The 23,474-nt window shown below is 43.8% G+C and overlaps 3 protein-coding genes across 3 annotated transcripts; 2 read left to right on the top strand and 1 right to left on the bottom strand.

Annotated features, from left to right (window-relative positions):
- The first annotated feature begins 6,446 nt into the window (after positions 1-6,446).
- Positions 6,447-8,426, top strand: ttc32 (tetratricopeptide repeat domain 32). Its single transcript, XM_056294951.1, has 3 exons — positions 6,447-6,794; positions 6,941-7,107; positions 7,305-8,426. The coding sequence occupies exons 1-3, from the start codon at positions 6,679-6,681 to the stop codon at positions 7,430-7,432; spliced, it is 411 nt and encodes a 136-aa protein (XP_056150926.1). The 5' UTR covers positions 6,447-6,678; the 3' UTR covers positions 7,433-8,426.
- A 672-nt stretch (positions 8,427-9,098) lies between these two features.
- LOC130124795 (uncharacterized) lies at positions 9,099-17,045 on the top strand. Its single transcript, XM_056294144.1, has 19 exons — positions 9,099-9,186; positions 9,272-9,396; positions 9,717-9,857; positions 9,930-10,019; positions 10,071-10,262; positions 10,334-10,430; positions 10,503-10,720; positions 10,809-10,962; positions 11,048-11,256; positions 11,352-11,469; positions 11,591-11,790; positions 11,859-11,973; positions 12,047-12,216; positions 12,297-12,385; positions 12,464-12,594; positions 12,673-12,862; positions 12,965-13,100; positions 13,192-13,312; positions 16,969-17,045. Exons 1-19 carry the CDS (start codon positions 9,126-9,128, stop codon positions 17,043-17,045), a joined length of 2,634 nt encoding a protein of 877 aa, XP_056150119.1. The 5' UTR covers positions 9,099-9,125.
- A 1,325-nt stretch (positions 17,046-18,370) lies between these two features.
- On the bottom strand, positions 18,371-23,284 carry LOC130124794 (uncharacterized). The gene is made up of 20 exons (XM_056294143.1): positions 23,281-23,284; positions 23,110-23,193; positions 22,911-23,029; positions 22,664-22,804; positions 22,465-22,557; positions 22,212-22,388; positions 21,835-21,937; positions 21,540-21,760; positions 21,252-21,408; positions 20,954-21,162; positions 20,768-20,882; positions 20,457-20,656; positions 20,265-20,379; positions 20,000-20,169; positions 19,847-19,929; positions 19,518-19,648; positions 18,968-19,154; positions 18,722-18,860; positions 18,542-18,635; positions 18,371-18,441 (listed from the first exon to the last, which is right to left on the bottom strand). The coding sequence occupies exons 1-20, from the start codon at positions 23,282-23,284 to the stop codon at positions 18,371-18,373; spliced, it is 2,613 nt and encodes an 870-aa protein (XP_056150118.1).
- Positions 23,285-23,474: the final 190 nt, after the last annotated feature.

Raw genomic sequence — 23,474 nt, 5'->3', positions numbered from 1 at the left:
GTTTCGACTGAAGAGGTCACGTAGATGAGTGATGAGACGTATCTGTCAATAAACGTGTCCAGGTGAACTGAGTCAACCTTCTTTGACACAACCAGGAGGTTTCATAGAAATACATACAAAAAACCCCTTCATTGATTAACATCAATACTCTACATTGTTCTTAACAGGGCAGCTGTAGTCCTGGTCCTGGTCAGTGGGAGGCTCATCTCCCTCCTGGATGAATCAGACTAGACAATACACACTGATCCTCTCTGCTCCACGAACAGCAAACTGATGCGCAACAACAGATTAAACTGAGGCCCAGAAGCCTCCAACAAGTAATAAGGCATGTCATGTAAAACCCATTAGTAGGCAGATGACTCTGAGATCCTAATTTGAGGGATCATAGTTTGAATTTGTTTAAATTAGTTTTTAACCCCCAATAAAAATGTAATGGTGGCAGTAATATAGTACCACAGATATGGGAGATTTTTCATGTTGCTCTGTATATTCTCTGTCTATCTGCATCTACACACCTATGGGCAGTGATTCAAAAGAGGTCACATCACACATCCCTGTCCTCTATACAACTGTAGATTCCTGTGTCTGCACATGTGCGTCAACATAGAAAGGTCAATATTCTGGTAGAGCGCTGATATTTCTATTAGCAATGTGTTAAAATGTACTCTAGCTTTATGGAAACAGTGAAACCTTTCATAAATGTGCCAGGGGTCAGCGACGGAGCCCTCCGCTCTACATTTCCTCGTAGGGACCCATCATTTTATTCAGTCAGAGAGCATGTCAGCGTTCGTAACGTCCACTCCCGACTTCCTTGCGCATTGCGGAGGCAGGCCGCTTGTTGGTGCGGGACACGGCGGACAACCGCGGTCCCCCGTCTGCTATGTCTGTGTGAGGTATAGAGTCAACAGCCCAACGTTTACCTCCAGTCTGGTTTGGATCCTCTCCCGTCCTTTTACCAGCCAGCTGTTTTCTGTTTGTTTGCTATTTCAGTGGCTTTCATGGATACCACACGCAAGGAGGTCTAAGAGGTTAAGGTCCCCAGTGTATCAGAGTATAGACAGATTCACCCCCCCCCACTCCCCCCACCCCCCAGCAGAGATCAACATCCGCAGTCACTACTCCATATAAACAATTAAAACATGATCTGCTGAATGGGCAGATTGTGCAAAGTGTATTGGAATCTGTGTAAATGTGCGTCCACACAAGTGTTTAGCTGTGTGAAGTTACACCGGGCATAAAAGGGGATGTTTGGGTGTATTCGCTGTCACTTAATCCATGTTTTCAATTTCAGTTTCTGCTTTCAAATGGGATGAAAGTTTAATCAGTAACACAATGCCATATCTACTATTGTTCCCTGTAGTGAGAAACTATCCAACTAAATTATTGATTGATTTGATTGATTGATTGATTGGTTGGTTGACTAATTAATTGTTTGAGCGATTGATTGATTGATTGATTGATTGATTGATTGATTGATTGATTGATTGAGCAATTGATTGATTGATTGAGCAATTGAGCGATTGATCAATTCTTTACTCTATGATGTCAAACAAATGAAAAGCTCCCCAAAGAATGAACCTGAAATAATACGAACCCTTGTTTATTTTTTGTCCAATTCACAGTTTGTATTTACTTTCCTAATCAATGTTACTTACCGTTTGCGAGGTGCACTCAGTGAATTTATAATGTTTGTTCAACACAATGTCCATCGCTCGAATGGCAGTCCTGTTACCAATGACGAGAGAAGAATAAATGAGAACAACACAAAAACATGCATCATATATCTGAATTATTCAGCTGAGTAGCGTTCCCCTTTTCAAGGACGTGGCATTTCATGGATAACCAGCTGTGTAGCAAGTTCACTTGCATTCATTTACAGTAAAGAAAAGAAAAGACAACTCTCGCCTAACAACTTCAAAGCACCTAAATGATGCATGTAATGTCATGTTCCCACTAATGTGGTCATTAACCAAAACTAATGAAGCCTCCCCAATTTTTCTTGCTTTCTCCAAATACAGGAATTTCTCCGTGTGCAAGAAAACTACTCGTGCAGAGGAGGGACACAGACACCGCCTAGGAGGGCCCACAGATAACACAACTTTATTGCGTTGATTTGTGGGACGTTGTTAGTCACTGCCTGCGGATTTACGGTTTCACTGAGCCGACGCTTTTACCCAAAGCGGCGTGAATTTGAGGGGCAGTTTGTACACACACACACACTCTTAGGTGTCCAAGAGTCTGGGTCTGATCGCCGGGTCGAATCCCTGTGTTACCTCCGGCTTGGTCGGGCGTCCCCACAGACACAACTGGCCGTGTCTGCGGGTGGGGAGTGGGATGTGAGTATGTGTCCTGCTCGCTGCACTAGCGCCTCCTCTGGTTGGTAGGTGCGCCCCCCCCTCCCGGGATCGATGACCGGGACGGCTCAAGAAGGGCGGAGTAATTGGCCCGATACAACGGGGAGAAAAAGAAAGGGGGGAAATTGAAGAAGAAGAAAAAATAGACAGGCTCTTACCGGAGTTTCGTCCCAGCCGGGTTTGAACCCCCGATCCCCGGAGATGGCGCCGGTGTTCTTATTGTAAACTACTAATAAGATACTGTAGCGAATTCGGGGGGGACAACGCAACCACAGGAACTGCCGAGGCCGGGAAGCGAACCCGTATCGCCCGCACCGCAGGAGACATCGCTAACCGCTCGACTAAAGGGTCACACCCGTCAGCCAGCGGCCAGCGTGTCTTCTTATCCATGCACGTTACAATACATTAGCCCCTAGCTAACGGGTCTGACCCTTTAGTCGAGCGGTTAGTGATGTCGCCTTGTGGTGCAGTACACCCCGTATCGAAGGGGTCAGGACGGTTAGCTAGGAGCTAACGTGTCTTATTAGTAGTTTACGGTCTTCACTCTCTCCCGGAAGCGTGCCCTCGCGCTTTGTTCTTCCCGCGCTCCGAAGAGACTTCTGAGGATCTGCACACTTCCGGATCCCACCAATGTAACCGGTTATTTTCTTGCCCGGTGCGGGATTCGATACGAGGTATACTGCACCACAAGGCGACATCACTAACCGCTCGGCTAAAGGGTCAGACCTGTTAGCTAGGGGCTAACGTGTGTTATTAGCAGTTTACATTATCTACCGAACCATCCGGCTGCAGTGACGTAGGCAGGTGACGTGTCTTCGTGGACGTGAAGCCCGGCTCCGCAGGTCAGGAGTGGATTTGGATCCTCGCTGTCAAGTCCCTCAGCAAACAGCGATATTTGGGACGCAAGAGGAAATGCTCATTTCATAGTCAACTGACCGCAAGGATCTTTTGCCTTACAAGCCACCTTCGACGGTACAACCATTTTAGCTCTTCCCCAGAAAAGTAAGAGTTGGGTTGGCGTTTTAAAGGACACATATAAAGGTTTCAGTGCAATCTATATTCGTCATATAGATATACAGGAAGGGACGCTGATCTCCCACAGCCATGTTGTGGAATCACTTGAACGCATGTCAGGGTCAAGTGCATCAGAAATTAGCTTAGCTTTTTCATGTAACGGAAAAATGAATTTTTATGTCTTTGTGGAGTTAGAAAACAACGAGACAGGAGACGTGAGAGTAGACGTAGTCGAGGTAGTTTACTAGCTCCAACTTAGCATGTCATACATTCGACAACGACACGGAACTGTTAACCGGAAGCGGAAGTGCATTATCTGACCCCTCGCCTCTTCCCTTAAAGGTACACCGTCCTCTTAGGTGAATGTCTCTCGTTATATATATATATGTGGGTCACCACATCTTTCTCATTAACACGCCACTTCGGTGTGTGGGAAGATGGCGGCCTCAACCCAGTACCGGCCATGCAGTGTCTGGTCTGCTGTATCTTGTGGGCCCAGAGACCGCGGCCTTGCCTGGAGCTGCGGCCGAGGAGGAAACACCGAGGGCGGCGTGACAGGACGCGGAAACGGGGCAGGCTAAGCTAACTGCTAGCCCATGCAGACCGGCAGATCCGACAGTCATCCTGGCTGGCGTTCCCTTGGACGGTGATTTTTTATTTATATTTTATTTTTTTTAGTTTGGATATGTGTTAATATGTGTTATTCTTGGAAGTACTTGTAGTTTTTGGATGTGTTTTTGACTTTGTGTTGCACTGCTGTGGGCTGGGGGAAACGACATTGTACAGGAAGTACATGAAATGAAATGACAAATAAAGTGTTCCTGTTTAGCATTTTTGTTGTTTTATAGATGGTGACCTTTTGCATCAGTTTGACTGTGTACTGTAAAGCCATGTGATGTAATGACCCGTAGAAGAATGTAACCTACATTTCCACAGTGTGTCATTGTGCAAGGTTGTGAAAGTTGTCCCTCCTCTCCCCATCTCAACTGAGTCAACAGCCAGCCTCTGCCTCCACGGGGCCAAGCTGTTCACCCTCCAATCTGCTGCACCACACCACACAGTCTGCAGATAAATGTGGTGTGAGGCAAGCTGACACTGAATGACCCGAACTTCCTCGAGGTGTCATTTGTCACCAGGATAGCTGGTGGATCATCTGCAAACGTTTTCACCAGTTTGCGTACGGAGGAACTTCCTTGTTGTGTATCTGTGTACCAGTGTGTCTCCACACTGGTCCTTAAACTGCATTGGCATTACAGATGCTTAAATCTGTTTAGGCTGCATAAGTCATATTTAAATAGAAATCATGTTTAATTGAGAATAACAATCCAGGTAACCAAATTACATCGATCTAAAACAGATGCTTCTTGTTTGTACTAAAATGCTCTGTTAGTCAAGTCTGTTACCTCATATAAGGCACTGTGATGGACTGGCGGTCTGTCCAGGGTGTCTCCCCGCCTGCCACCCAATGAGTGTTGGGGTAGGCTCCAGCGTCCCGACCTAAATTGGGATAAGCAGCTTGGATAATGGATGGATGGATGGATAGTCAAGTCTGCCACCTGCTGTTAAGAAATACATAGGCTACGTTTAATATTCGGGGTTTTTTTCTCATTTAAAGATGCCTATTAAAAATATATATATTGTGAATGTGTAAACTGATCTAAAATCCATCAGTCAGCTGCCCTGTTGTTGTGCATCTAAAGGTCAGACTGTGGGAAACGAGTCAGTCTTTTCGAACCAAGTGTTGATTTATATTTCAGGAGTTCATGTTATTATAACTATAGGAAAAATAGGAATGCCCTCTGCTAAATTAGACTTTGACTTTTTTGTAATTGTGTTTTGGTTTTTACGCAACCCATTTTTGATTGGAACATGAAAATCCAGCTCCCTGTTCACGCATAAATAATTTTAAAACTCTTGGTTATTAAGATTAGGGGTGGATTTATTTACCTTACCAGACTGAATTCTATGTTAGTAGTAAATGAGCTGCTCTTTAAGGCAAAAAACAAATAAAAAACAACAAACAAACAAAAAAAAAAAGTTATGGGTGGCCCAAAGTGATTAAAGACTCCAAATCCAGCCTTACACTTGCCATTCCCTGTCATTCTTTCTCTGTCTTTTCCAGAGAATAAGGAGCTTGGTTTTAAGATGTAAAGCATTGAAAATAGCTTGGGCCAGCATGAAACACATTCATGAAAAGGTAATGTCCACATTAGTAATGAACATGTGAACCTTACCTGGCCCAAATAGATTTAACCAATCAAATGGTGGCCTGAAAAGCTGATAATGCCATATTTGACTTCCATTTTGAGTATGAAACCCCATTTGGACTAGGCTAACGTCAATGTGAGATGGAGTGGAGATTGGAGTGGGGTAAGTGAGGTGCTCTTTAGAACGAAATTGGCGCGGGACGCCCTATGGGAATAAGGGCTCCAAATCCATCTGACAACCAAGAGCTTATTCTCCAGCTATAGTTAAACTGGAGCTGCTATGAAATCAGAACCGAAACGTAACGATTAACTACCAAGTTAGGGAGGGAGATGCGTTATTGTCCCGTGATTTCAACACGGAGTAGCTAACTTAATATTTGGTATAACTCATGAAATAACCCTTAAGTGTGACATCTTGCAAGTGAGTGCCAAAGTTCCCTTTACAAACCATGTACCTCCTGTTGGCGCATCTCGTCTGATTTCGACATTTCCGACACTGCTTGAAGGCAGCGTTAGTTCTGAATTCCTCATTGCAACTCACCGAGAAACATCAAACTGGGAACTGTGATGTCTGCCGCCAACCAAATACTACAGAACATGTATATTTTATTTGCCCAACATATGCAAGGGAGAGATTCATACTATAAACTATATTGGAACAAAAAGAAATTATGCACATGGGCCTAAACTCAATTTTCACAAAGAACACCCCGGGAATGATGTACTTAAATACATCTTCACCTTTCTCAAGGATACTGGACTGATGGGGAGGATATAAATTAAGGACTCTTTAATGTAACAGTAGGTGGCGATAATGCTCCATCCGGTTGTAATTCGCCGATAAACAGAAGAAGAAGGAGATGAAGAAGAAGTTTTGTTTTTTTTAAATCAAGACTTCAAACGTACAAACACGTCAAACAAAGCCAGTATACTCTAAAACAGCAGAGTGGGCTAAGAACAGTAGTAGTAGAAGAAGAAGAAGAAGAAGAAGAAGAAGAAGAAGAAGAAGAAAAAGAAAACGAAGAAGCAGCAGAAGAAGAAAAAGAAGAAGAAGAAGTTTCGTTACTTCCGCACATGAAGAGATGGCTAACTAAACTCACACCATGGAGGAGGATAGTTCCCAAATACTTAACCATGCTCACGACCAGTTCACAAAACACAATTTCAGAAGCGCCGAAGAACTTTATACACACTTTATCACTTCCTGTTTACGTACAAGGTACTGTCTGTGGGTTGCTGTGCTACGTCAATGCCGTGCTGCTTCCGCCACCTGTTCTTATGATTATTATCTTAATCTAAACGATGTGATACACCGTGGTGACTAATTAGAAGAACAATGTTTTCACTAATGTGTCATATTCACAGAGGATGTGACGCCAAAAGCCTGGCTACTGCTCTCAACAACCGCGGGCAAATAAAGTACCTTAGGGTGGATTTTCGTGAAGCAATAGAGGACTACACTTCAGCAATAGATGCCGATTCCCAGTTTGAGATCCCATTCTACAACAGAGGGCTCATTCACTATAGATTAGGTAATAAAATGCTGTTTCGTTTGTTTTGGTCATGATAAAACAGCGTCATTCTTAGGTTTGACCGTATTTCACGAGAGTTCGGTTTGCTTTGTCGACACTAGATGGCGATGTCCAGCTTATTTTTGCATTTATCGAGTCAAGCGTGAAAGTACAGTGTGTCACATTACGGTGCGTTCATGTCTCATCTTGTCTTGCAGGTTTTTTTGAAGACGCGATTAGTGACTTCAAGCAGGCACTAAAGCTCAACCCAGATTTCGAAGATGCCAGAATAAGCCTCCAACAGACTCACCTCGACCAACAGCACAGGATCAGTAGAGGATACTGACAGCTTCACAGACTGTTGTGCATTTCATCTTCTCGTGTAGTTGCTGAGAAAGAAACTCCTAGAGAAATTTGGCACATAGTGGATGAAAGGCCACTAAGTGCCAAATTGAAGACCGCATAAAGTGGTCTATGTGTTAACTTGGATTATTGTAGTAAAGTATTTGCGATATTCACAACTCCAGGTGGCCATAATTGATACCCAGTTGGACATGGTTGACATTATTATCATCAAGGTGAAGAACCATTTTTGCAGAAGGCAACTAACTCTGAGATCTAGAATTATGACAGCTATAAAAGTATGCATACAACATACAGCAGTGTGCACAAGCAACAACACAATTCAAAATCAAACTATTTCTGTGAATATAACGTCATGAATTGACTACCGGAATGCACAAAGGGCAGCATCCCACAGGATCAGTGGTCAAACTTGAATGTTTGTTTGTTCCCTAAGTTGAGATCTTTATCATATTTACCTCAGGATCCGGTTTTCTCCAGAATTAAATGGCCTCATTAATGGAGCTAAATTAATGAATAACATTCTAGGTGCACAGTGCATGTCTATTTTAACATAGGAGGTGCAGTGATAAGTAAGGGCTTTTCAGTTGATAATAAATGTCAGCGCTACATGAAAATGTCCAAATCATGAAGACGTTGGGAGGAAGTATAAGACATTTAAATATAATATTAAAAATAATATAGAAAATAAACAACATGAAATGCTGGTTTGCAGTGTCCAGTCTCAACTGCAAAAAAAGAAAAAAAGTTATATTGCCAAGTGCTTGGTACTTTTATGTTGCATAGAGAAGTTATTCATCAAGTAGTACTTTGCAAGATTAAATTGTCTACAGTGAATGGCAATACAAGCTTGCAGATAGCAGTCTGCTTGAAAAAAATTATCACAATCTGCTCTGTTGCTCATTTCTCAAAGTTTTTTTTCATTTGTGTGTATGTGGAATTGCAACATAAATGTAAAATAAAATATTTTTATTATGCTATGGATCAAAGCCTTTTTTTATCTTATGTCCAGTGTGTAGTAAAAGTTGTCATTAATTGTGTGGTCTCACCAGTATGACACATTTTTGCCAGGCTAGATAGTCACTAGTCATGCTTATATTTGATTTGGTCCTGAAAATTTTGTTTGGAAGGTAACTCCAAGAAGCAAGCAGGGCAGCACAGAGGCCCATAACAAACGCACCCAGAGTAAAAGGCTAATTCGAATAACCTGTGCTGTGTCTCTTGGAACAATATAAAACAGGTGTGGACGGCTGAAGGGAGCAATTAGGCCCAGTATTGCAGAGCTGGGTTGTCAGGAGGCCGCCCTGGTTGTTTTTGTTAGTCTCTGCCTTTGCTTGAGACTGCTTGCCTGATCTTTTTTGAGTCTTCATCATGAGGCTTAAGAATGTGTAAGTAACTTTTCCCAAGTTCTCTCAAAATGCGAGCATTTTTGTAATCCTGAGCTTGAATGTACTGCCCCCCCCCCTCCCCCTTTCAGCTTGATATTGAACTTGATGGCTGTGACTGCTGTCTTGGGTCAGATGAAGTTGACAAGGAAGCTAAGCTCGCAGCCAAGTAAGTCCCTGATGGACAGGTGTCGTTCCAACTAGTTTTGTGGTGTGCTTGCTTCCTGCCTGCTGACCTGTGTTTCTTCCAAAACAGGCAGTGGTTTAAGGTCGGACTGTATAGGCAATCTAATGAGGCTGACATTGGACAAGGCTCTAGCTGTGGGGAACCAGCTTGAAGTTGAAGCAATTAGTACGAGCATTTTCAAAACCCTCCATGGTATCGGTATAAAATATGTTATCCACTGCTATTGACAAGTGCAAACATGCTCTTCCAGATGGCACTCAACATGTAGTGTTGACACCCGGTTTGGCTGCTCAGTGTGGATACAGTATGGAATCTGACCCATGGGGTAACACTAGAATCTATGCATCCTTGATGGGCTGCTTTGTTGAGAACGAAGTATGTAATGGTTTTCTCCTTTTATATGGTCTAGAGACATTGTCTTGGCACACATTCCAGTGTTGAGGGCCACTTAAAGCCAGTAATCCTTACTCATGTGCTATCCAAATATTAAATGGTCTGTCTAAAGCCTTTGTGTTGGTCCCCTCCCCCTGTAAGGAGGGCTGTTTTTTGTCTCTTCATGCACAAGTTAGTCAAAATTGTTTCTTGTAGCACTGAGGCGACTTGCTGCATAACTGGCCATTTCCTTTTTGAAATTCAATTGCAGTGAACTTGTCACTTGTTTAGCACCTGTCCTAGTTATTGTCCTCATTCCACAGGAGGATAAGACATTTGTTGGCTTGAGACTCACCATGTACAGCCAGGGTAACTCTGAGGTAATTACCCATGATGTGGCTAAGACGTGTACGTACTCGGCATGGGCTTCACGGGAGATCATCTGTGACAGGAACTATATGGAAGTAAGTTGCTTAATGAACAGTCGTGTACTTTTCCACGAGTCTTTGGTTGTGTTACTAAATGACTCTCTTTAGGTGTCAAACTACATCGCCACATCTGATGGAAGCGTTGACATGAAGGGCCAGGATCTGTATTCTGAAGAATCGAAAAATGACGCATCTATGGTATGACGCGCCCCCCCCCCCCCCCGTGTGCTACCTGATCACATTTTGCAGTGTGAAGGCTTCTCAAGCCAACCAACATCTCATTCACAGGCTACTGGTATCTGGAAGATGACCTTTTACACCCCTGAGCCTACAGTAATGGTGCTGAGGGAGGCCCTGGAAGCTGGCTATGGTGCAAAGATGACCCCTAACCGCTTGGTTGTACGAAGCCCATACAACACAGCAGAGACCTACTCTGAGGATGTAAGTAATGTGTAACCTCGCTAAATTGCTTTGTGTTAAGCACTTTAGGATGCTTAATGTGGCTGCTTCAGGTTGCAGGAGTCCCCATGGAGCTCTTGAAAGTGAGCACCTACTACAAGGCACAGCATGGCTTGACGATGGTGAACTTGGCTGCTGCTTGTCCTATTGGTGAGTCCTCCAGTCTGGCTGGCAGCATTTTTGGGTGAATCTTACAAAACCAAATTAACTGCTTTTTGACAGGTGGCGTGATCTTCAGTGAGGACCTCATCTCCTGGCATGTACCTCGCCGTATAACTCCCCTCATAGAAGGTCGTGTCACAATCCTGGAAACTCACATGGGTATTGATGGTGAGGGGCTGGATAAAAAGCAGATGATTGCCAGACACTACACTCTGTCTACTACAGAATATCACTTTGTTGTTGAGATCCCAGTTGGCTCACCTGATGGTTATTTCAAGGTAGGATTAAATTCATATCTACAGGCTGTCTCACTAACAAATTATGACTTTGAAGTGTCATGCCCTAGATTGAACACATTATTTGCAGAGTCATGCTCCAGATTACCAATACCACCTCAGCTATACTGTTGAGCCAATGCTTGAGATTCTGTGGAGGGCAGATAACCATGCTGACACGAGATACAAGATTCTCTTTCCAATCACCACACCTCTGATGCCCTGGCTTCCTGAACTGTCTGACAGTAGGTGATGTCTCTTGGCCATAAAGCCCCCCTCTAAGGAATTTTATAAACCTCCCTCAACTTTTTATATTTTCTCCCCCCCCAGATACAATCCCAGAGGAGAGGGTGTTTAATGCTCAGTTGGGCCTGTTTCTCCATGATGTCGAGCTGGTTAACATCACATTCTCCACTGGCATCCTGTCAGTGGCTGAATGCAATGCCAGAGGCCTGACTGTCCAGGAACACAGTTCCCACAATGGCTCTAAGACCTTCACACTGACAATACCATTTGCTGAGGATGCAGTCTTAAAATATGTATGCATTGTACAATTCATGGCATAAGTGGAAGGCTTGCTTTTGATGACAGCGGCTTGATCACCGATCATTAACTGGCTGCACTCCTTCAACAGAACTCTGAGCCCTTGGTCACTGTTTACTACCTTTCTGTGATCCTTGGGTTTTTCATCCTGCCTGAACAAACTCCGTTCTCTCACCCACTGGAACTAGAGGCATCTCTACAAGATGTTGGTGAGTCTGGGCTGCCTGCACTTGCAAAATTGACATTTCTTAACAGTAGCATCTTAATTGCAGCAAGAGACTTACAAGATTTCAGGCAGAAGCATCATTGCTGTAAATTTTTGTTTTCCAGTTCTACCCAGCATTGCAGGAACATGCGATGAAACGTTTTTCTACATCAGTGTGAAATATGGAAGTCAGGGCCACAACTTCCAGACAATGATCGGTGCACGGCTGCTGACTAGTGACCTGGGTGAAGTGTACAGTTTGACTGAGAATGGCACACACTTCAGCTTTTTCTTGCCATACACCTCACCTGACACTGTGTTTGAGGTAGGTTGGGCCCTTGCAAGAATCTGTAAACCGACAAGTCTGGCACTGAGCAATACCTTGTCTTCCAGCTTGTTGAAACCTTCTCCGTCAAGGCACGAGTTGACCTACTTCTCTGGAATGTTGACAACAACTGGAAACTTGGAGACTTCTCTCTGGCTTGCAACTTCCCTCTAAACACAACGAGTAAGATGGTTCTAACACCAGTGTTTGGGTTTTGTTTTTTTTGGGCTGCTTAAACTTGTCACTTATTTTTCAGAATGTTTCACCAATGGAACTGTGAGTGTGCTGGCTTTGAAGGTGGAATCGGTCCCCAATCTAACACCTAGCTGGCTGACACTGACAGACAAGGCCTGTAAACCATATTTCAGTGATGACCGTTTTGCGTACTTCTCCTTCACGGTTGATTCCTGTGGGACAACCAGAACAGTAAGTATTCAGTGCATTAAATTAAAGGATAATTTAGTTGGCACTTGTAAACTGCACCCCTTTTTTTTATTTCCTTGTAGTTCTTGGACAATTATATGGTATATGAGAATGTGATCACCATGGACCAGCACTCCAAAGCCTACGCATCACCAGCAGATCCCTCATACAGGTAAAATTGTTGCGTTTCATCGTCGCAGTAATCGGTAACTTGGTTTCACTTAAATATTGGTCTTCTTTGCATTCCAAGGCACACGGTTTCCTGCTACTACTTAATCAATGAAACCGAGTCGCTGGCATTTCACTATAAACCAAGGGATAAAATGCCTACAGCAGAGGCTGGGTCAGGCCAACTAATGGTGCAGATGAGACTCGCTCAAGGTGGGCCCTTTGACTTATGCTTGGGGGGGGGGGGGTTTAAAATCTATACTTACACCATTTGAACATCCCATTTCTTAGATGCAGAATATAAGCGGTTTTATCAGGTAACGGACTACCCAATAGTTAAGTACCTGAGGGAACCCCTCTTCTTTGAGGTGGAGCTGATGCAGTCAACCGACAACCAATTGGAGCTCATCCTAGATAACTGCTGGGCTACTCTGAATGAGGACAGGACCTCTCTGCCCAGCTGGGACCTCATTGTAGATGGGTAAAGTAGCATCACTTGCAAAATGACTTGACTCTTGATGCAATGGTCTTTGATAAACATCTGAGCCTTGCATGATTTTTGAAATCTAAATCTTTCCAACAGATGTGAGAACCTTGATGACAACTATATGACTGTATTCCATCCTGTCGTGACTGAAGCCAGGGTCCCTGCCCACATTAAACGCTTCTCTATGAAGACATTCACCTTCACTAATGATGCTGAGGTTCTAAAAAACCAGGTACAGAACAATTCTTGGTCACATGGCCAAACTGCCTAAGGTGTCTAACACGGGAGTATTGACTTTCTTTTTCCTCCCCACTTCTGTCCAGATCTTTGTACATTGTGATGCAGTGATTTGTGAGGCAAAAAGCACCCTAGATGGCATCTGCAGTGGTCAGTGTGTCAACGCTAAAGGAATCAGGGCTAGGCCTTTCAAAGGACTGAGAAAAGGTAAGAACTGGCAACATGGGTTCAACAGTATAAAAAGCTATTTTGAGTTGTAGAGCAAGCTAATGCGCAAGGCTGCATGCAGCCTTAACTGGATTTGGTGTACTGCACACTAGCTAAACTTTTCTTTTTTTCCTCTCCAGGGCAAAGTCTGACTCGGTATCAAAAGAGGGAAATCTCATCTGGACCTGTTATTTTGACCCAATAAACAATTTCTTAAAATCTGTCTTGGCTCTCGTTAGTCTTTTTATAGCATAAGTCATGGAGGTTTTCCCTGTACCGTCAGGGCCATCAACTGCAGGGCTACTAACTGACCAGCTTTAACTACATGAGGTTGCCCATAACTTAATGGATATTGTAAATGATGAAGATAACCCTTGTGGGGTTTTTGGGTTGATGCTTAAATTGTATTGACATGGCTTACCTACAGATTACTAATGTCCCATTATTGCACCCCTGAGTAGTTTATGAAAACTTTCAGCTGCCCCAGTAACGGGGGTCACCAACAGATGATTTGTTTCATCTCTGCATCTGTCCCACCTGGCGGCTGCATCCTTCTCCCAATATCCCCAGCATATGTCCAAGCTCCAAACGTCCCACTTGCACTCATTCCTAATCCTGTCCTCCCTCCCAACATATCTTCTACTCCTGTCTTGGTCAGTGCCTCTGTCTCCAAACCACAACACAGCTGCTCACTACCATGTTGTAAACCTTCACTCTCGCAAGTAACTCCTGACACTCTTCTCCACCCTGCCTGCACTATTCGCATCTCTTTTGAACCGTTGACCCCAAATATTTAACTTCACCTCTACTCCTTGCATCCTCACCATTCTCTTGTTCATGCATGTGTATTCCATCTTGCTCCTACTGACTTTCATTCCACCTCAACCTGCTCACTACAGATCACAATGTCATCCATGAAGATGGCCCACAGAGACTCCTGCCTGATCTTGTCCATCACCATTGCAAACAAGGGCTCGGAGCCAATCCTTGATGTAATTCCACCTTGAACCCATCTGTCATTCTAACCATACACTGTCACACTTCCCTCATACATATCCTGCACCACTCCTACATACATCTCTGCAACTTCCTCTCTCGACGCTCTGTCATATACTTTCTCTAAATCCACAAAAACTCCTAACCGTTCTATTCAACATTGTCAAAGCAAACCCATCTGTGGTGCTCTTTCATGGCATGAAACCACACTGCTGCTCGCTAATCATCACCTCTCTTAACCCAGCTTCTATTACTCTTCCCCATATCTTCGTGTGGACTTAAATCAGATTTCCACTGTTTACAAAAATAGTATTGGTGCAAAATGAGAGCATATGAATGTGCTTTTGTCTGCTGAAGGTTATGGATGCTTTTAGCCTGTCTCAGCAGGGATGACATCCTGGAAATATCGCCAGTGCCCTGGGTGGGGGAACACACACTTGACTGCAGAATTCAGTGCCCAAACTCCTCCAAACAAATCACTCATGGCATTTTTTTGTCTTTGCTTGCTGCTTACTATTGACGTACCTTCAGCTCAGTTCACCTAATACCTGAGGTGCATCGCAAAAGGACAAATGTCCTGAAAAGAACTGAAGCTTGCAGAAAACACCGAGGTGGAGGTACATCGAGAATGATTCAACCCCATTGTCTTTCTTTGCAAAATAAGTTTTTTTTTTCTTTTCCTAGAGTAGGGATGTCAAAATGAATTATCCAGGACCTCATAATCCCCAATGGATATCCCCATAAAACGGTTGCAGGGGACCCACCCAGTTGTAAATTTAAATGTTCTAATTAAGGCTATTATACAGCGGATGTGTTAAATTATCTGAAGTACAGCATTATGGAGTCTGTAGGCTGATGAACTGCATTACGTATTGGTTTCTGTGCCTCCCAGCTTCCCTCATCCTACACTGCAGATGGCTCAAGTAAAAAGGAAGGGGGAGAGAGCTGCAGACTAACTGATCTGGAAAGTAACCTTTAGCCTACTTTAACCATTTACACTACCTATGAGGCTGAACCGATTCGACTGCAGCTAATCTTTTAAAGGTATTTCTACTCATTTAGGCTATTTAATCATGGTACTGATTTTTTTTCAGGACAGTCATTTCTAAACACCCATGCCATGTTTTTGCCTGTAAAGTGTAAAACTATCACTGTGTATTCATAAAAATACTTGGATTTTACATCTATTGGCAGGCCCTGTGATGGCCTGGCGGCCTGTCCAGGGTGTCTCCCCGCCTGCCGCCCAGTGACTGCTGGGACAGGCTCCAGCATCCCCGCGGCCCTGACAGCAGGATAAGCGGTTTGGATAATGGATGGACTGGAATCTACTGGCAAACTATTGGCCTACGGATTAGTCATCCATTTTAACAACACATTCAATTTCTGCAGTTGTAGCTGTTGAAAATGTGCCAATTTTCTACAGATTACTGAATAAAGTGAAGTGGCTGCTCCGCTGTATTATGTCCGCAAATAAGTATATAGGCAGGGATGGACCACACTGTGGGGGGGGGGGTGTAATCAAGGGGAACTCGGTCAGTTTTGAACACTGAACATTTAGGCATTTTCAAATTTGGAAAAATTACAAACCCGCAAAACTAAGTGTTCACCCCCTTTTAAATTTGCCCTGCTGTATTCAATTATGTTGATCAGCCCATTTGTGTCCCATTGCACACAGTGGATAAACTTTGTGGGGGTCTGAACTGAAACAACAGCTCATATCAGTCGTTGGCATGCAGGCCAAAGATCTGCCTGTTGAACTTCCAAAATGAAGTTGTTAGGAAGTGAGAAGCAGGGCCCAGTTGTTCAGAAGTTATATATATATATTTTTTTTTTTATCAGCTCAGAATTTTACTCCACCTTGGCAGCCCCCCTCTGCTTCCCTATGATTAAGACCGCTTGTATTGTTTATATTATATGTCTTAATTTTAATTGGATGCTGTGTATCAGTGTAGACTACTATACTTGTGGTATATGGGATATATTTTTCGCCAACCAATAAAATGTATGATATCATAAATCATGACTTGTGTAAACAGAAATTTGGTACTTACGAGATGATTGAATGCATCTTGTTGGTGTAATGCTCTCTACCCTATCTTATTTGCATTTTGCAGTTTTTGATTTATCTTATAATTATTACTGTACTTTTTATTTATTTTAATTTTATTAATGTTGCATCTGCAATGGCTGAGGGTTGGGTGGGAGGGGGCTGAGAGATTACCAAAATATGGAGGGACAATCATTTCCATTTCCATTGTGTTTTTTGGACACCCAATGACCCTTCCAATAAATTCTTGGGGGGGGGGGGATAACGTGTAGTGAGAAGGGGAAGTATATGCTTTCATGCAACATATTAATGCCCACTGGTTCTCCCATTCTAGATGGAGGTAACTTGATACTTTGGAAGCTGGATTATAGGAGGGTTTCCGTGCCACGTCATCACAGAGATGCGTGCGCAACTAGGGGGCAGAAAGCAGCTACAGCTGTTTGTAAACAGGAAACCCGTCTATAAATTTCCCATCTCACCAAGGCTGTCTCTTGGGAGACAACCCGAAATACGGGGAATGAGTATGACCGACTGGTATTAACAAATGGACTTATAACTTGTTTTCAATGCTGGGCGAAACCCCTGTGCTTTCCCCCCCTCTTTCTTTTTAAAGGAGAGAAACTGTGCTCAGCCTTACGTGGAGTGTACACTTCTGCCATTGGAGCTGACGTGACCGCGTGTTTCATGTGAAAGTGTAAAATGTCTCCGAAGTGTTCACACTGAAAAGAATATAGAAGAAATCCAAAATAAGTCAATTTTTATGTTAAATTCAAACTGCTGAAATATTAACTCTTCAATAAACCCTGACAAGAACACCAAGGTAATACGACTGATAGAGCTCTCGTCTTGACAGCGCTACAAAGCGCTTTACAGAAGAGGTGAAACCAGGCAGGGCGAACGCGAGAACAAGACCAAAGGACACGAGCAGAGAGGGGGTCAAAACGAAGACCAAATGAATAGAAATAAAACTAAACTACTAATAAGACACGTTAGCCCCCTAGCTAACAGATCTGACCCTTTAGCCGAGCGGTTAGTGGTGTCGCACACCCGTATCGAATCCCGCACCGGGCAAGAAAATAACCGGTTACACAAACATTTGCAAAAGCTTCACAAAGAAAAGTCTCGAGAGAAGCTAGAGACTTGGTTGTCTTAGTTCAACAGGAAGTGTGTGTGTGTGTGTGTGTGTGGGGGGGGCTCCGAAGCCCCACCACCCTCTGGGACACAGACCAAGCAGCAGGGCTCCGGTTGCAGATTAAGGGTCAGAGGGTGCAGACCAGGTCAGCTGATCAGAAATGCGCAGCACCACTGAAAGCCTTAAAAGTGAGCAATAAAACCAGTTTGAGATCTAACAGGGCGCCAAGTGTGGGGGAGGCACGCGCAGGAGTGACGTGGTCCCGCCAATGAGAGGCGTTTTGTCCCAAGTAAAGCGCGAGGTAGTAATCAAGCGATGAAAACTACCCAAGTTTGGGGTTTTAATCTAGCTGGAGAATTTTGTTTAGTAGTTAGCATTGATTATTCCTAGATACAAGAGAGCAACCAAGCACCCTCATTTCATGAGGTCTGACCTCGTCACGCCCATTTGCCTACACGTGGAGGTAGTGTGATGCCCCGCAACTTTGTTGGCGACTTCCCTCGATACAAGGCGCGCTGATTAAGAACCACGTTTAAAAGCAGAGCCCATCTTTCAGACCGGAATGTGAAGCAAACCTTATTGGTTTTTCAATGCTGCAAAACAGGGCCATAACCACACCTCTGCATCGTAAAAGCTGCCTGTGTATTTAGGAATGCGTCATTTCTGGAGTGAAATGCACTTCAATTTGAAGTCGTTTGGAATGCCTTTCCTAAGGAGCCTAGGCTGGCAACATAAGGTCACTAGTTTCATCTCCTGCCCTTTAGCCAGAATTAAGAGGCACCACCCCTACGGTCTATTGATAAAGATCCGTTTTGAGTAGTACTTCGGCCAAAACCCAGTTAAGACAAGTCCACAAGTGCGTAGTTCAATAAAAGCCTTTATTTTACTGTAGTACAATGGGTCCTGCTGAGATGTATCTGAAGTCCTGCTCACTGGAAACAGCCCGTCTTTGACCTGTTGGGGAACATGGTTCAGTTTTAGTGACAATACAAGCTTGAATGCAAGGTACCCATAATCTACTGGGCTGACATATCCCCTAGGTGGCAAGCCAAACCTTTTAATGGGCCGTCCTGGTTTGAACACTGCCTGTTGCATAGTCCCATTTGATTATTGGAGTCACAGATGACCACATCACAGTGGACAAAGACCTAGAAATTAGAAGGGGGGGGTAATTAGCTTTGACCACCAATGCATCAACAAAAAAAGCAAGGTTGAGGGTTCTCTATTAAGTTACCGGGCCACTCAAATCTTCATCTGTAGCAAAGGCAAACATGTGGACTTCAAAGCGCTTGAAATGAGCAGGGTACTGTACTCTTGAATCAGGCCAAACAGGATGGAACACCACTGGGTAGGGGTCCACTGGGTTTGGACAGCTGGAACAAAAGGATACCAAGTTACCCCCATGAAAAAGGTCACAAGCCATGAGTGTGACTTTAAGCAACTTAGACTGACATTTTAGCATCAAACTGTGCAAGGTTACCCATTAATGATCAGATTCCATCTTGGATAAGAGTCTTTGTGGTCACTGAGTGTTGCCCAGCAGTTCTCTAGTTCAAGCTCCACTTGGGGATTGGCAGACTTCAGTTCCACCTCAAAATACAGAGGCTGCCTTAGGTACTTTGCTATTGGGTAGTCCTCATTTCTGTGGAAGGTAGTGTAGGATCCATCTGGAGAGAGGCAAGCCAAGATGTTCAGAAACTTCAGAGGTTCATGCAATTACTGAAAATTAATATTTAAAGAACATTTCAGACCCTTAAGTGCTCCATAATTGACTTGCTGGCTGAAGTGCTTTTATGATCAATGTAGAACATGTAACAATTTATTCAGACACGTTGAACTGCAGACCAATAAGTTTGTGAGAAAAGGGACTGTAGGGTTAAGCGAGAGGGTATCCTAAAGAGCATTTTGCCATGATTTAACCCTCATGTTGACACGACTGAATTGAACCCTTGGTTAGGATTTAGACAAAGCAATTTTGCTCTGAAAAAGGTTAGCAATTAAACATAAGCAGGCTTAACTTGCACCCTTACCCAAAGCAAGTCTCAGTGCAATTTGCAGCATGCCTTTCCCAGTTTCAACGTAGGGCTCATTTTTGCGCTTGTCCACAAAGAAGGCCACAGCTTGTGTAGAATTAGCATTGTAGTAACAGTAAACTTTCATCCTGCAGGGGAGGGAAAAAAAAGCCCAATATTGATAATGTTCATGCAGTCATTAAAGTTCCAGTAAAACTGATGACTTGAATTTACACCCAAGTTAGTAGGGCTTCTTTTTGACATGTAAAAACTTGCTTAACCACATGCAGTGGTTAGTGATGCATCGCCAACAGATAGAGAAATGAGTTAGATTTTCAACCACGTACTCATAACCAGGGGAATCATCCTTTGGTTCAAGGGCATCTGGAAGGGAAACTTCATTCTCATACACCATGACGTTGGACAGAAACTGGGGGGCGGGGAGAGAGAAAAAGTGAGTCTCGATGTCAAAAGCATGCATCAAGATAAAGTTCATCTACCTTTCTGGTGGTTCCACAGGAGTTGCCGGTGAAGATGAAGTAAGCATAACGGTCATTGCTAATGGTGGGTCCACAGGTTTGGTCTCTCAGGGTCAACTGCATGGGGTCCAGATATGGAACAGACTCCAACTTCACTGCCAGAGCAGTCATTGTTCCATTGGCGAGACATTCTAGAAATTGTATTCACAAAAAGTGTACATTAGCTTGAGGCAGTTTGCCATTTATATATATAAAAAATATATATATATAAAAATCTGAAGCAAACCAGATAGTATTGTGGGAAAACTGCAAGACAGTGACAGATCTTGAATTGTCTCATTGGTTAGGGGATTCTTCAGAGCCACGTCAATTCTGCCCCTGATGGAAGAGCTGTGAACTCCCTGTGGAGTGAAAAAAAGGCAACAAGTTGTATGGTGTACATTATGCCAATAAAGTTACATGGCAGTTGAAGTCATACCTCAAACACGGCATCTACGGAGGTATAAGGCACTGAAAGGATGAAGTGTGTGCCGTTCTCCACCACACCATATTCCTCAGCCAGAGCTGAGGTCAACATACGATTTCCAATTAGGGTTTGGAAGTTGAAGCCTTGGCTTCCATATCTTACAGTGAGGAAGAAACGCTCATCAACACAGTCACCGGAGACAGATGGAGGAACTGCATAGGACGACAAGAAAAACCCTTTGGCAAAGATGGATATTCCTGAGACTAAGTAACACTCCAAGGCACCATAAATGTTAAAGATTTGCAGCCCCCCAGAAGACAGACCTATGTCCACTAATGCAGCCTCCACATAAGCAGTTTGAGCAAATACAGAGAACTCCGGCACAACCACAAAACCAACGGTGAAGTGGAGCACGTAGACAGTAGTGCGCTCGTATCCCTGTTAGAAGACAGAGAGGGGACATTAGTAATGTTAAAGCTAACAAACATGGCCTCCCAAAAGATGCTTACCATTTGCTGGACAACTGAGTCCTTGAAGGGCACTTTAAATGTGATGATTTTTAAGCCATTATTGGTGTCATGCTGCTGAATGTTAAAGCCTCTGGCTTGCAAGTCATGCACAGACAGCACCACATTGGAGAAGGTAATATTCAGAAGAACCACATCAGGGTTCATTGGACCAAGTGAAAGCTTAAAAATCTTTTCCTCAGGAATCGTGTCTGTGGGGCAGAGACGAGAATGAATGTTAATTCAGACGTACCAAAAAACAAATAATAAAATAGGAGAGAAAAGCTGAAGGAGCCCTTACTGTCAATAACTTGTATGGGCCCATCCACCATTGGGGTTGTGATGGGGAAAAGAACTTTGTATCTTGTGTCCTCATTAGTCAAGCCTTCAGTCCATACCAACTCAAGCATTGGCTCTATGGTGTAGGTGGTGAAGTACTGACCATTTAACACATAGCTCTGCAAAAAAAAAAAAAAAAACAAAGATTATAGTTGATCACACCTGAATGTAATGCAAGTCAACTCCTATAAGCAGGCCATTTAAAAAAAAAATATATATATATATATAAAAAGGGCAGGTTACCACACACCTTAAAGTAGCCACCAACTGCTCCTACTGGAATTGTAATAGTGATGTATATGTCACCGACAGACATCGAGTACTGTCTGGAAGCCATCTGAGCAGCATCAAGTCTCCTGCCATCAATGCCCATGTGCACCTCGACCAGGTTAAATTTCTTTGAGGAGATCAGTGGGTCGATGAAAGTTGGCATGTACCAGGTAATCATGTTTGGTGTGAAGTAAACGCCACCTACACAAAATAATATTGTTTAGAGGGGTGGGGTGACTTGGTTGGTTTACAGCAAAGTATTTAAAGATGTTCACCATTTGGTGTTGGACAAGCAGCCTGTGCATCAATTTGGGTAACCGACCACTTCTTTTGAAAGAAAGTAGAGGTTCTCAGAACAGTCATAGGCACTCCTGCCACCTGAGGGACAAGGTTGAAAAGCAATATTACAGGCTATGGCAATACAATATTTCAAACAACTTCCATGAAAGTCTGAGCACAAACCAGTCGCACAGGGATTGGCAGCATGATCCAGAAAGGGCTGGTGTGGGTGCAGGTCTGTTCCAGCTAGTTACACACCCAATTGTAGAATTAGGTGTGCAACTAGTTGGAACAGAGATCCACACCGGCCCTTTCTGGGTCACGTTGCTCATCCCCAAGTCAAAGAATCTCAACTTTACTTGCAGGCACTTACATCCTCAAAGTAAGTTTCATGCGTTTCACTAGGACTTCGCAGAACTAGTCGAGTAGGGGTGAGGGCAATGCCGTAGCCCCTTTCTTGGGCATCATGTACCGTCATAGCCACCTCTTGGTGCACAGTAGAGTGGAATACAATGGATTTGATTCTCATTCCTGGATCACTATGCCATGTCTGCAAGGAGAGCAAGTTATCAGGAGACCAATCGTCCCATAATGTTAATACAAGAAGGCAAATAAGCAAATGCAACCTCTGCATGAGCAGCTTGGTCACTGGGCTTGTTTCCATAGATGGGCTGTTCGGGAAGGGCATAGGCATCCTGAGTTGTCCGTCTCACTGACACCTGGGGAGGACACCATAACAGGTTAAATGACAGCCTCACTCCCCTCAAGAACATCACAACCTTGATGCCAAGTGTGAACAAAAAGCCACAACCCTTGTTAACTTGCCTCCATGTAGTTGCGGTCACAGAGGATTTCCCGTGTAGCCCAGGCAGCATACTGACACGTTTCAGCTACTTTATACTGCTCAAGTGTAGCGTGATCCCTGTGCAGGTCAATATTGAGTGTTGTAGTAAAGGCTACATCCTCCTATAAGCAGAGGGGGGGGGGGGAATTGCATGTAATTGATGGAAGGACCCCAAAAACAAAACTGTCTTTAGCAGAGTTTGGATTACAGCTTGTAGTCTCACAACACCTGATTTTGGGCAAAGCAATTTTGAAGAGAGGCAAAGATCATGACAGTCCCATGGATGTCCTCCTTCATACTAAATCCACATTGAGAGGCCAGTCTTGGTGTAATGGGGATGGAGTTATCTAAGAAGAACAGTTCTTGGAAAGTTAGTTGCACGTTCTCATGAAATGTCAGTTTAAAAGTGGAGGACGAGTCAACCTACTGTTGCCAGCAGCAATGACGAGACTCCCAGCAACTGGACCAACGCGCACTTGCATTACATTCCCCAGGCATTCAGAGACAATATCTGGGACAGGGAAGCCATTTGTGAGTGGTTTACGTTTCACGAGTCAGCCACAAAAGCCAGCAGGTAATGAAAGCTGCAAACACTTACGCATCGCTGGAATCTGCGCATCCAAGTTCACAACCGCTACCAGGAGGATGAGCCATCTGAAAGAGACATTTTGTCCCTGAAACAATGGCCCAAACAAACACCAACATGAAAGCAACTGACAACCAAACAAACCAACTACATACCCTGATCCGAAAAAGTGGCCCATGACACAAGAGTTCAACAGGCTTTCCGTT

Source organism: Lampris incognitus, chromosome 15 (assembly GCF_029633865.1).
Source record: "Lampris incognitus isolate fLamInc1 chromosome 15, fLamInc1.hap2, whole genome shotgun sequence".
NCBI lineage: Eukaryota > Metazoa > Chordata > Actinopteri > Lampriformes > Lampridae > Lampris > Lampris incognitus.
Note: the sequence above shows the minus strand (reverse complement) of the source record. Positions and strands in the feature narration are given on the sequence as shown.